The following is a 12,676-nucleotide window of genomic DNA, read 5'->3' as shown; positions in this document are numbered from 1 at the left end:
CTTAGGAATCTGTCGTATCTATCCCATAATTAACAAATTACAGAACATTCTCTAGCTTAAGTTTTATATTATTCTATTAGAGGTAATACATAAGAAATAAAACTAAGTAGAAATTCTCTGCTGTAATTCCCCATTTAACTGCTGTTGTTAGGACTCATCTGCCACCAAACGGAACAAAATCTAGAAGACAGAGACTGGAATCCCACACAACAAGCAAGCACTGCCGGTCCCCTCTGCCAAGCCTCAAATTTAACAAGGAACAAGACCGATCATAGGTATCAGCGTAAATTGTGCTGGCTGGTTACATCCGAGAAGGAACGAGACCTCTGAGGCAGAGCTAACCGGATGGTCCTGGGCTGCAGTCGGGCTCCCGGAGTGACTGATGTACAATCCTCGTTATCCCCACCAAGCACTGAAGACAGGACTGAGTCATGCCACTGCTTAACTCGAAGAACAAGTGTGCTCTACCTTGATGTAATTTTAGCTACCGCAGTCAGGACTTAATTTCTACAGGGAGTCTTCCTGCCCAATTCAGAAGATTCAGGATTATTACTCAGCCGCAATCCCAGCATGCGTAGAAGAGGACACAAAAATCCTGTCACCTGGATAGGACCATTGAATAACTCCATTTATATTTTGGTGGTGGGACACCTGGCTGTCTTTTTAGTCTTTATTTCAGTGAATGAAAGAAATTAAATATAAACTGACTTACGCATAAGTGGTAACATTCAAAGAAACTAATAATTTACTATTCCAAAGAATTTAGATTTCCAAATCGCTGACTTTCCATTTTCTAAGAATTCCTTTTCCGATGTGTTCTTTCATACACAAACAATCTGTGTATCTTTTTCTTGAATGCAAATGAGACTCGTGCATACTTCCTTTAATTTAGGGAGTGAGGGATTTAAGCGAGTCTGAAGTAAACAAACGTATCAAGCATTTCAGATAAAATAATGAGTACATAAAAAGAGTAACCATAAAAACTGCCAGATATTTTACAGCATCTATTTTCAAATCTACCTTCAAAAACACTGAAACTATGTTCAATATTTCCTCTTGACAAGGAGGTTGGGAAGGAAGGTAAATGTGGAAAATAAGAAACTTACCTAGGCTAGAATTGCCTTTTGCTATAGAAATAGTCCTCTCAAAAGATTCTTTGGATATATTTTGGAACATGACACACTCAGCAGCAGAGGCCAGGGAACCCTGTTGCATTAAGAACTTGGAGCCCTGACAGAAAACAAACATAAGTCACATGGAAAGGAAAACTAGACTTTGGAGTATGATTTCAACACCACCCATATTCTCTATTGGCTGTGCTTTATCTAAGCAAGAACCTATAAACAAAACAAGTTCATAGGTTCTCTTCTGAAAAAAATCTCAAGCTTCAGGAGAGCACTGGCTCCAAATAGGAAGGTTAGCCAGAATAATGCGACCCTTCATTGTCTCCCAATTTTATCATAATACACAAACCTTATCTTTAAAATGTACCTTTCCAGGTGAATCAGTTAGCACAGGAGAACTCAGTTCTGCACTTGCTATAACTTCATTTGGTAGGTGAGATTCAGTCCACCCTCTTGTGTTCTCACATTCGTACTGCTGTTCAACAGCATTCGCAGGTGTATAATCGTTTACGGTAAAGCCAGAAGCAGTCCCCATGTTCAGGTCTACGGAAGGCGGCACTCTCATCCTGTCTTTGTAGGAGATTCTGGGCGTACAGCTCCTCCAAGGACATATGGAGATCAAGAATTGGATCTGAAGAACTTTCAGTAACATCCTGGTAATTAAAGAACAAAAATAAAAATTATGGCCAGAATTGCATCAATGTATTTCATAAGATCCTAATGAACAACTAGTGAGTGAAAAACAAAAGACAATACAATTATTCATTAGTCAAAAAGTATTAGCAAACATACAAATTCTTTGCTTAGTTGATATTCTGCATATACTTATTTTTGTAAATACTTTTGAATACATTCCCTGCAAATCATACATCTCATACTGAGTCACACAATATGCTGGTACCTAAGACCATTTAGATAGAATATTATGTTCTGCTCACAAATAAAATTACTCAGAGTTCAATATACATAGGAGAGCAAGTAATTTCTATTTCCACATCTCATTTAAAAAGTAGTTCATTTACTATCAGGTTGAAGTTTCTATTTATTATAAGATTAAGAGCATGAAGAGTACGATATTGATTGATTCAGATTCATAAGAACCTCCAAGAAAAAAGTATTTTGATAGGCATTTTTTGGTATTTACGGAACCAAAGAGAAAGCCGTACAATTCATATCCTTATAGGGAACTTTTTCTTAAATATTCTGCAAGATGTAGCAGAAGGACTAGTATTAAGAACAGTGTCCTAAGACGTGTGGATGTTCTAAAGCAGGCTCTCTTAACAATCTGCACATCACAGAATCTCTCTAGGCTTTCTGTTAGATAATTTTTAAAATTCCCTGAAACTCTAAAATTTTGCAGTCCTACATAAATGTATGTATCTACTTACAACACATGTATTTTATCATGGGCAAGCAGTAGCTCCATGAACTGCTATTGAATAAAAGTATCAATTGTATCTACAATTCTTTTACTGATGTTTTTAAAGTAGCGTATCATCAGAAAAGATTCAGGCCATACAGATCTGTACTATGTATGCATGAAGAGTGCGACAGGGAAGCCTTCCCGTGTGGCTCATACTTCCAGGCCTTTCCCCAGTAAAAACAAGTGGCTGGCATCCCTTGGGTATTTATTCACCAAATTTTTAATGTATCCATATAATACATATGCCCAAGAACACAGGCACACATTCACAGATATATGTATATGTTTAAAACCTAAACCAAACTATACGCTGAGTGGCATATTTCTACTTGCTTTTTTGAAGTATCTTTATATCTTAACATGAGAGATTGTCATGCCAGTAAATACGCTGTCATTCACACAGGCTGAATACAAAGTCTGTGATGTATACTGCAAATATTTTCCAAGCTTGTGACTTGTCTTTCAAGTTGTATAAGTTATATACATATACATGCAGAAGTTAAATCCTTTATGTAATCAAGAAATTTTTACATAATTCTTTATGTAACTAAATTTGTCTTTTTTTAATGCTTCTGGGTTTTACATGTTGCTTCATAAGTCCTTCCACTGCAGAGAGTAAATAAAATGCTTTTTAGCATTTTTCTTCTATTTTATAAAATGGTCTGTTTTCAGATTCAGTTTTAATCCACTTAGAATTTATGTTAGGGTGCAGTGTGAAATACGGGTCTCTTTCCATTTTTTGCTACATTGGCAATCAATCGCTCCAACACAATTTATTATACTCCTCTTATTCAATCAAGTTTCGTCTCTCTGGAATTATCAAATATTCCTGGCACAAAGAATTGAGGTAAGTGGGAATATCATACAAGCAAATAACCTCTTTAAAATCCTCAGGAACAAATGACAGGAAATATCATCCTCCACACTCCTAGAACTTAAATAATACTCCGTTGGCTCATTCAGCCAACTTTATTTTAGTCTTATGAAAAAAACAAATGTACTTACTAGAGAGCTGGTTAGCTGCTGTATTACTAAATTAATTATAATAATTAGCAGTAAATCATCTCTACCACTCTTCAAATAAAGATGACAATCAAAACTGCTCTTCATCAGAAGAGGTCAAGCTGCCCTTGTTAGCTGGGGTTTACTATAAATCACGTAACAGAAACCACCATGCGTTATTCATGAGGGAGTTAACACAGACACACAGAAAAGAAAGAGCTAATCAACACAGCAGACAACATACGCCTACTGTAGAAACATTTCTGGTTGCTGAACAACCGACTGAGTTTTATTTTTAAGAGTCTTATGGATCTAAAAGAAAAGCAGTTCTTCCCTCATAAGATGTGCAAAAATAACTCTACAATTTCCCACTGCAACTTGGTGTCTAAACGGAAGTCTTTCAAAAATCCGTATTAACATGAGCCTCCATTTGATACATTCTTGTTCTTAGGAAAAAATGAAAGAAAGGTTAAATTAAAATGTCGGTTATACTTGAAAACAGCTCTACTTCTTAAGTGCAATGCATTTAACGTTACACCTGGGCACCTTATTTACCCACAGAATGTATCTATATAGACTAGCTAAGTATTTAAGCATTCACTGGACACAACCTGCTTTTATTCAATAATCGGTCAACCACACAAGTCTCCTTATCCTTTTGAAAAATATACCGTAAGCCCAACTGCTCTAACTTACAGCGTCTTCTGAGATAAGATGCACTTTCTTTATTATCAGTACTCTTACCCTCCTGAGGGAAAAGGCAACATCTCTCATACCTTTGCAAGCTTGCTGTTTTATCACTAAGATTTCCACAATCACTTGCATCATCTTGGCTAGAGTGATCTAGTTAGTTTTTGATACTAACTCTCTCTTCAAAATATAAAAATAAAAAATGGTATCAACATTTTAAACACAAATCGGAAGGCAGCAATATTTTATGCTACAGAATGACACTCAGTGGAGATCTTTTCCTTCAAATACATAGATTGAAGAAACATTAGTTTTGTTTCGTGTGCAGGGTGTGAAGAGGAGTTTGTATTTTGACAAACATAAAGTTCAACTTGCACCAGAACCAACAGCATTTCCTAGAGGGACCAGTATTCAGGAATGCAGGACGAGCACCAAACTGGGGATCACTTCATTTCCGGAACAAGAGTGAGGAGAACCTGGGGGTGTGAGGAGGCGTGGGGCAGGGGTGTGGGGGAAGAAGCAGAGGAGGAAATCCACCACCGAGCTACAGAATCTTTACTGGGTTGGACTTTTAAGCCAAAATAAGGAAAAATAAATGAAAGCATCGTCTCCCCAGAAGCTATATTGAGCTTTGAAACAAAAGTCTACAAGCATTTAGTAAGTTTAGAAAACAATTATTTCTGCATTCTATTATGTCTTTGGAGGTGACAAGGAAAAGGGGATAAAAAGATTAATCAGAAAATTAAAACCTAGAACAATGAGAAAACCCACTGGCTTTTTGCCTTTAAAAACCACATTTCAGCGACCTGATTTTATAAATCCAAATACCACGGAAGTGGTCAAATTTTTTAAATTTGTGAGTAATGGTTGTTTCCCTTAAATCCTTAAACGATAATTAATCAAATTAAGCAAACACAACTCAAAAAAAAAAAAAAAAAAAAGGCAGACTGGTCCCCTAAATGGGAGAATTTTGTGCAAAGGAGCTCAAACATATGCCTACAGCCCCTTCCTGTCTAAGCAACTGTCCAGGTCCAGGCTCTGCCCTCTGGGAGTAAGGCCTCCCTCTACAACAGGTCCAGGCTCTGGAGCATTAGCTTTTAGAACTTCCACAGCACACCCGGCAAAGGCCAAAAGACTTCTCCATCAAGGTAAAGAAGAGAGGTAAAATTATTTGTGCATTTCCAACCACCATTTAAGGCTACAAGATTATTTCATAATTAGCAAAGTCAAACATCTGAGGACTCACTGGGATCCTCACATCCTATTTTACCCATCCTTCAGATCAGTAAGGAGGCTTCTTTGTCTTCCTTAAATATCATGTATCATACGACTTTATCAATTAAAGAAACCTAAAGTGAGCTCACTTTTCTTTAAGAAAAATGGTTGACTCTAAATTCTGTAACAAGCTGCCATTTTGTCTTTCTAAAATAAATTTAGTGCAAAGATAAAGGAAGGTGAGTGAATCATCTGCTTTTGTTCTTATTTACATACAATTTTCCAGTAAAATATCTAGGTACTAAAAAGACGCCACAAAACAAATACAAAAACAAACAAGCCAAAGAAATAAAACAATGTTGCAGAGATTTACCATGATAGGGAAACAGTCCTACATTCTAAGAGAAACTGAAAGCACACAGGAGTTTCACAATGTGTTTTAAAACACTCTCATTAATGTCTCCTTTGTTGTTTTGTAGTTTAAATATTTCAGTTGATAGGCCAGCTTGCCAAAATTTGCTTCAACAAAAGAGTAAACTGCTTGTGAAAAAAACAGAAAAGGAGGCAAACAGACTTCAGTAAGCCAATATGTTGTGCTGCATACAGCCAGCATTTGCCCTGTAAAATATATGCTTCTCAGTATGCAGATTGTGTAATCCCTTTAAGTAACAATTACTAAATTAAACAATGCAATCTGTCCCACTGGCATGAAGTGTGCTGTGCAGCGGATTAGGAGATTCCATTAGGAGATGAACTCAGCTTCCAGCCCTGGGGCCAGTAAAGCCTGAGTATGTTCCAGACAGGACTCAGTCAGACAGACAGTCTCAGGTGTGAGAGGGGAGCAGCTGCTCCATTCACGATTATACCTTGCAAACCAATTCAAGGAGATTGCCCAGCATCATTTGCAAGGATAACAGGTGCACCCTGAACACAAAAGAAAATGCTCTGAAAATGTTCTGGCCAAAAAACTACTTGTTTATCAGAAAAGAGGAAAACTGTGTTAGGCTTGTGGAAATTCTACTTCCCAACTTCTTCATAAATACAGATTCCCTCCCTACTGAATTTATGTGGAAAATATACATTTCATATATTTAAGAAAGAACTATTATTCAGTCTTTTATTTTAATGTTGAATGTTTTGTTTATGAAATGTTCCCAACATAGAAAAATAAAGAAAATATATCCACATATGAACTCTTTCCTCAGATTTAACAGACCTTAATATTTTGGTGTATTTTCTTCAATCTCTCTTTCTTCTTAAAAGTTTGTAATGTATTATAGATACAGCTAAATTCCCATGATTTCTTTTTTCTCCAAGAATAACATCTTCCCAGAAGTTGAGAGGAACATTCCCACACATTTTCAGATTTTTAACATACACACACACATACTTAGAGAAACACACTGAATTGCCCTGCACATCAATTTCTAGATAATATAAACAACTCCAACAAATCAATAGAAAGACAAGAAATCCCATACAAAAATGACCAAAAGATATGAAGAGGCCACTGGTGGAGGGGAATACCAGATGGCCAATCCATGAGAACGTGTTCAACCTCACTAGCAGTCAAGAACTCCAAACTAAAACAGTAAGATACCATTTCACGCCCAAAAGACTGAACAGGTTTTAAACTATTACTTATTAAACATTATAGAGTATATCATCAAGATAATGCATAGAGCTGGGTGGGGCATTTATACCAACAATCTATTTCTAAAATACAGATGGCACAGTTGTGTCAATCAGTAGCTAAATTCTTCATTCACATCCAGTGACTTAAACATACTCAGCCATTCACTGGGAGTTTTACGTATTCTTTGGCATCATTTTATATGAAAACATATGACAACACTAAGTTTAACTTAGCTAATAAATATTAAATTCATGCAAGGAACACTCTACTTTCCAACTCTGCATGAAAGTCCGTTTTAAAGCCATTAAGAAAATAAAGTTACTCTTGTAATTCTCCCAAAGTACACACAGCTAAAAACACAATCTGAGAAACAGACTTCACTAAAGTTTTTCTTTCTAACATGCAAATCCTAATCAAAGTTTTGAACCCTGTGCCTATCACTCTGTATCACAGAACTGACATTTAAATAGAACCCAAGAGTCTAGAAAACATCCAATTAACACCATCTAAACGAACCTGCACCTTAGCCTGATAATGAAGCCATGACTGAAGAAATAAGATGTCTCCAACGAGCCACTCCCCCAGCACCCCATGAACATTGACCTCTGGGAACTGACACACAGGGTTCCCCCACGAAGAAAACGGCATTTCCTTCGTACCTTGGGAGGAGAAGACGGGAGGGAGGGACCGTAATTCAGGCTATCACTGCAAGCACTGCCATGAAGGGATAAAACAGAGGCCTGAGTGGAGTAGATACTGTCATGATCAGGAGAGTACTGAGACTCGAATGCAGACTCGTCTGCTAAGTCAGCATCGTCCGTGTCCACCTAGGGATAAAAATAAAAACGTCAGCTGGCAGTTCTGCTCTGTGACACACATGACAAAGTCTCCACCTGAGACCAACAGGCATACTGGTATCACTCTGTCTATTCTTTCTCCTACACGACCTCCTCACCCTCTTCAACACGTCAAAGGCTAACCACTGAGACAGAACATGGACAAATCAGTGCTAGTGATAAAAGAGCTAAAGGCAACAATTAACAAAGGGCCTGGAGCAGCGTGCTATTTAGTTTTACACTTTAGCTATTAACTATTAACACAGCATCGGCTCTTCTACCAGATGATCAGGTTCTTAGGAGCAAAAACTATGTATTCACTCATCCAAGTGGCCTCCAGTGATTCCTAAATATATGTATTACAATGAAGGATTTTATATAGATGAAGTAAAATAAAACTTTAAGATTTTCTAGTAAATCAGTAATGTTAACATACACGTATTTATAAAAAACATGGGTTTTGCCTCTTTTGGAAGCTTCTGTGGTCTTAGTAACCGAATCAATTCATGTGACTTTCACATTATTAATATCTAATGAAAAAATATACCTATTACCTTATTAAAAGGCAGCAAAAACAACTGACTTATGACTGAGTACTACAAACAGTTTAAGACTGCCTAGAGATACGCAAGTGTGAAATTGGAGCAGACAAGAGCTCCAGCGACTTTCGGTATGATGAAAAGGCTTATTCTACATGGTGACGTAATGCACTGCTAACAATATCTCCTACAGATTCAACGGTTTTCACAAATACTATAGTTTGTTTTCCTTCCCATTTTGAACTATGAGAAGTACTAGAGTTGAAAAGAAAATGTTTAGTTTCCCAAAACATAATGATCAAAGAATATAGTAAGACTTTAGAATACTTTGAAAAGCAAATCTAAGACACAAGATTGTGAAAAAAAGCTTGGTAAGTCGTGGCCACTAACCAGAGCCCAGTCGGCCCTGAAGAGGGCTTTGTCAGGCAGCCCTTCCTCCTCGCGGGAGTGTGGTGGGTAGAGAAGGGAGTCCTCCTTAGCGGAAACATAACCTTCTTCTGGGGAAAGCTGCAGGGAGAATGAAGCTCAGTGTGTGAGGATGAGTTCACCAACGAGAGAGAACAGGAAAGAAGGAAGGAAAGGTAGGGCAGAGGGGGAGGGGAGAAAAAGAAAGGGGAGGAGAGGAAAAAACGGGGAAGTTTTCAAATTATAAAGTCATAATAAACATATGACTTTAACACAGAATGGTGAGCATGAAATATGATAAATATTCATATTTAACAGTTTCATCTAGTAGCACACAATGAGGTTGCTTATTCCAATACCAACATCATCTGATGAGAATCCCTTTCTACGAATTTCTTCATTCTTCTTATAAAAGATTATCAAAATCAACAAGTTTTTTACATTACTATATTCTTCTAGTCATTCTGCCAAATATTTGGGTTAAAAAATGACTTCTTAATATAGAAATAAGGCCACCTTTAGGTGTTAAGACACAAAAGAAGTTGCAAAAGACTGAACTATTAAAAAGAAGGATCAACTTCTCTGTCATCCTTTACTAGAATACTATTTTAAAGAATGTAACTTCCTTGACAAGGACTGTTAGTGAACCCAACAAGGAAGTCCCTTAATTCGGCCTGGCTTAAACCACCACCACCACCAACTCTGCGCATTCACAATCAGCTTAAATTGCAGTCCTGTGATATGATGTTGTAACCACGATCACAGAGACAGAAAACACAGCATTCTCACTGCAATCTCAGATAAAATAAGCAAAAGTACTTAGACTGTCTTGCCTACATCACTCTGTGCGCAGTACATGCAGATGTATTTTAGAGAAAAATTATTTATCTTCTTTTCCCACACCTATGAATTTAATGGTTAATAAAGCTCACTTTATGCAAGAGGTAGTTACCATATACTGCAATGCATATTAAATGTGAAATATTAAACACTTTTATGAAAGAAATTTATTTTGGAACTAACTAGGGAAAAGAAAAGATTGCTTCTGAATAACTGGCATAATTTCCGGTTAAGGGCAGTAAAAAACATATACTCAGCCACGTTTGCCATTTTTCTTTATATAATAGAGAGACTAGAATCAGATATAGGGTCAGTCTTAAATACGGAGAGTCCAGAATGGCCTGTCTTCATTCTTACATTCCCTGTTGTACTGATCTCTTGCTCTGATTTCTACAATCCTGGTTCGATCCGAGGTTTGCTTAACACATTCTTCCTTCTTCCCTTCCTCTTCCCCTCCCTTTCTTCTATTCTCATAAATAATTTTCATAGGTTACGGAATTCTTTGTGGAATAAGAAGTACAGCATGAAAAATTTAACCAATGTTTTAAATATATTAACAAGTTTATGATTTGAATAAACTCTCACGAAGTCAACAAATCTTTATTTGATGTTTATGCAAATATATCTATGTGCCTTCCTAAGAGAAGGTATATTTATCTTGCCACTTAAAAATGTATCTATAACAGAAAAAACCCACAAATATTGAGAATGTCTCTAATATGTAATTGCAATTCAGTGATAAGTGCTATGTTGCAATCACTATACCTAATAAATATTTTTACATTATGTAGCATGAATTCATTAGTTGTTTTATATCATAGTAACTAAAACATGAAAGCTGTTCCCTCCCAGGAGGAGAGTCACCACCTGATGAATCCACATTGGAAAGTTCAAATTCTTGCTCTGCAGTAATTAGACAACAAAATACATTGAACAGAAACAGGAACTTAGGCCACTGTAATCTGGCATAGAGATTTTGAGGTCTAATTCTTTGAAAATATGTGATTCTATATTGATCATGACCTTAATTTTGAATAAAAAAGTCAAAAGTGAACCATAGAACAGTAAGTTATAAGTTTATTTTTGAACTTTCTGGCTATTTTCTTTGCTTTATTCTTTTAAAAAACATTACTCAAAATTCAGTCTTCACACTCATGGTGCCAAATAACCGTATCGATGAAAAGTACCAAAAGCCATGACTAGATCATGAGAACACCTGAAGCTAAAAGCTTGAAAGCCATTCTGTTTGCAAATAAAAAGAAATGAGTAAAATCCAAATTCTTACGGGCAAAGGCTTGGCAACGCCTATTCTCACAGTTCCTGAGGGTGCACCTTTCAGTGCCTGTACAGCTTCTTCAAGACTGCTGTTTTCCAAGTTAACGTCGTTGACAAACATGAGTCGATCCCCAGGGAGAAGCCGTCCATCCTTTTCGGCAACACCACCAGGCACCAAAGAACGAATTACAATCACAGTGCTTGCTGGATCAACTGGATCCTGACAGAACAGAAACGGAAAGAGAAGGCAGCTCTTTCGACACTTAAAAATGCTGTTACAGGTTGTCCACTCCGAATTGTACAGGATGGGTAATTATTTCAAGTGTCTTTTAAAAAATGCACACGATACTCCCAATGAATTCTCTAGGTAAAGGCTGTGGCCTCTTTAAAGAGTTTAGGAAGAGTCCCTCCTAAACAATGGCAGCCTCACTTTCTGTGGTACCATTCAGACAACTTTAACGTTATGGCTTTAAATTCTGATAAACGGTCCAATTTTATAACCGTCATCTGCAACACATGAATTAACAGTTTATTAACAGGAAGTTACAGCCTGTGGAACTTCTGTAGCTGTGAGTGTACTGACAGCAGGGCCTGTCTCTGAGATGCAGAAGTTCAGAAGGAGCCCGTAGAGTATTTGGTGATGCAGTGTTTTCACATACACAGCAACCTGAGTATGAGAACCAGACTCCAGAACCAGGACCAAAGAAGAACACAGCTCCCTGGCTCAGTACTAACTGATGAAGAGGAGCAGCTGCTCCTTCTCAGACCCGCTTTAGCATTCCCTCAGTCACTCGGCACAGAACACAAAAGAAGGACGCAGGCCACACGTGACCAACTGAAGCTAACTCATAAGTTTGGTCAAATCATAAGAATATTAGAATTCACAATATATCCAATTATAAGTTTATCATTCACTTTAGATGAAAGAAATGAGTAGCTAACACTTTCTGTCTCACCATTTGAATATGAAGCATCAATTAAGGGCAAAGGAGTAAGAGTAACTTAGGCATAACCTTCAAAGGATCAAACAACTACATTTCTCTAGGATTCCTAAAAAATATTCCGCATTATTCTTCAAATTTCCAAGAGACAAAATATAAAAGGGCTCAATGAATTCAGTGTTGAAAGAAATGCTTTACGATAGCCAATTAATCATGAAGTTATTATTTTCAACCTCAGTAAAACAAGAATACATCTCTGATGATTCTAAAATATTATCTGCTTCTTCTCGGCTGTGGACAATATATCTCTAGTTTCTCTCATCATTTTTTAAAAAATTATTAAAAGTAGGATGTATTTACCTGATAATCTAAAATGCTGAAACCAAGTCCTCTGCTCCCCTTTTCCAGCTCTATGTTCTGAACATCAGCCTCCCACATGGCCAAAGGTCCCTGAGCCTCCTCTCCGTTCTGACCCACATCCGTCATCGCCAGCACGGGCTCCTCTGTCTCCGAGGACCCGATGAGCTCACCGAGGTCTACGTGAGGCTGGGTAACAGACCAGACAGCTCTTATTTCAGAGGCACCAGATCAGCAGATACGCACACCCACACCACAAGGGAAAGGGGGAGGCCCAGCACCTGTCCAGGATCAAAGTCTCACAAACGAGAGCAGCCATGGCTCACCACAAAACCTCCACGCATCAGGATGGCGATTGTCAAAGAGTGTTAAAGAGGAAGACACACCTAACTC

General features: G+C 37.5%; 1 protein-coding gene across 1 annotated transcript in view; it reads right to left on the bottom strand.

The window, feature by feature from the left end:
• Positions 1-12,676, bottom strand: part of MPDZ (multiple PDZ domain crumbs cell polarity complex component) — a 145,967-nt gene that overhangs the window by 64,276 nt on the left and 69,015 nt on the right. Inside the window, 7 exon segments of the mRNA XM_032477691.1 lie at positions 1,107-1,230; positions 1,492-1,677; positions 1,679-1,777; positions 7,750-7,917; positions 8,856-8,972; positions 10,996-11,205; positions 12,287-12,472. Of these exon segments, the coding sequence (XP_032333582.1) occupies positions 1,107-1,230; positions 1,492-1,677; positions 1,679-1,777; positions 7,750-7,917; positions 8,856-8,972; positions 10,996-11,205; positions 12,287-12,472 (1,090 nt within the window).

The sequence above is a fragment of the Camelus ferus genome, chromosome 4 (assembly GCF_009834535.1).
Source record: "Camelus ferus isolate YT-003-E chromosome 4, BCGSAC_Cfer_1.0, whole genome shotgun sequence".
NCBI lineage: Eukaryota > Metazoa > Chordata > Mammalia > Artiodactyla > Camelidae > Camelus > Camelus ferus.
This window is presented reverse-complemented; position numbering and strand designations above follow the sequence as displayed.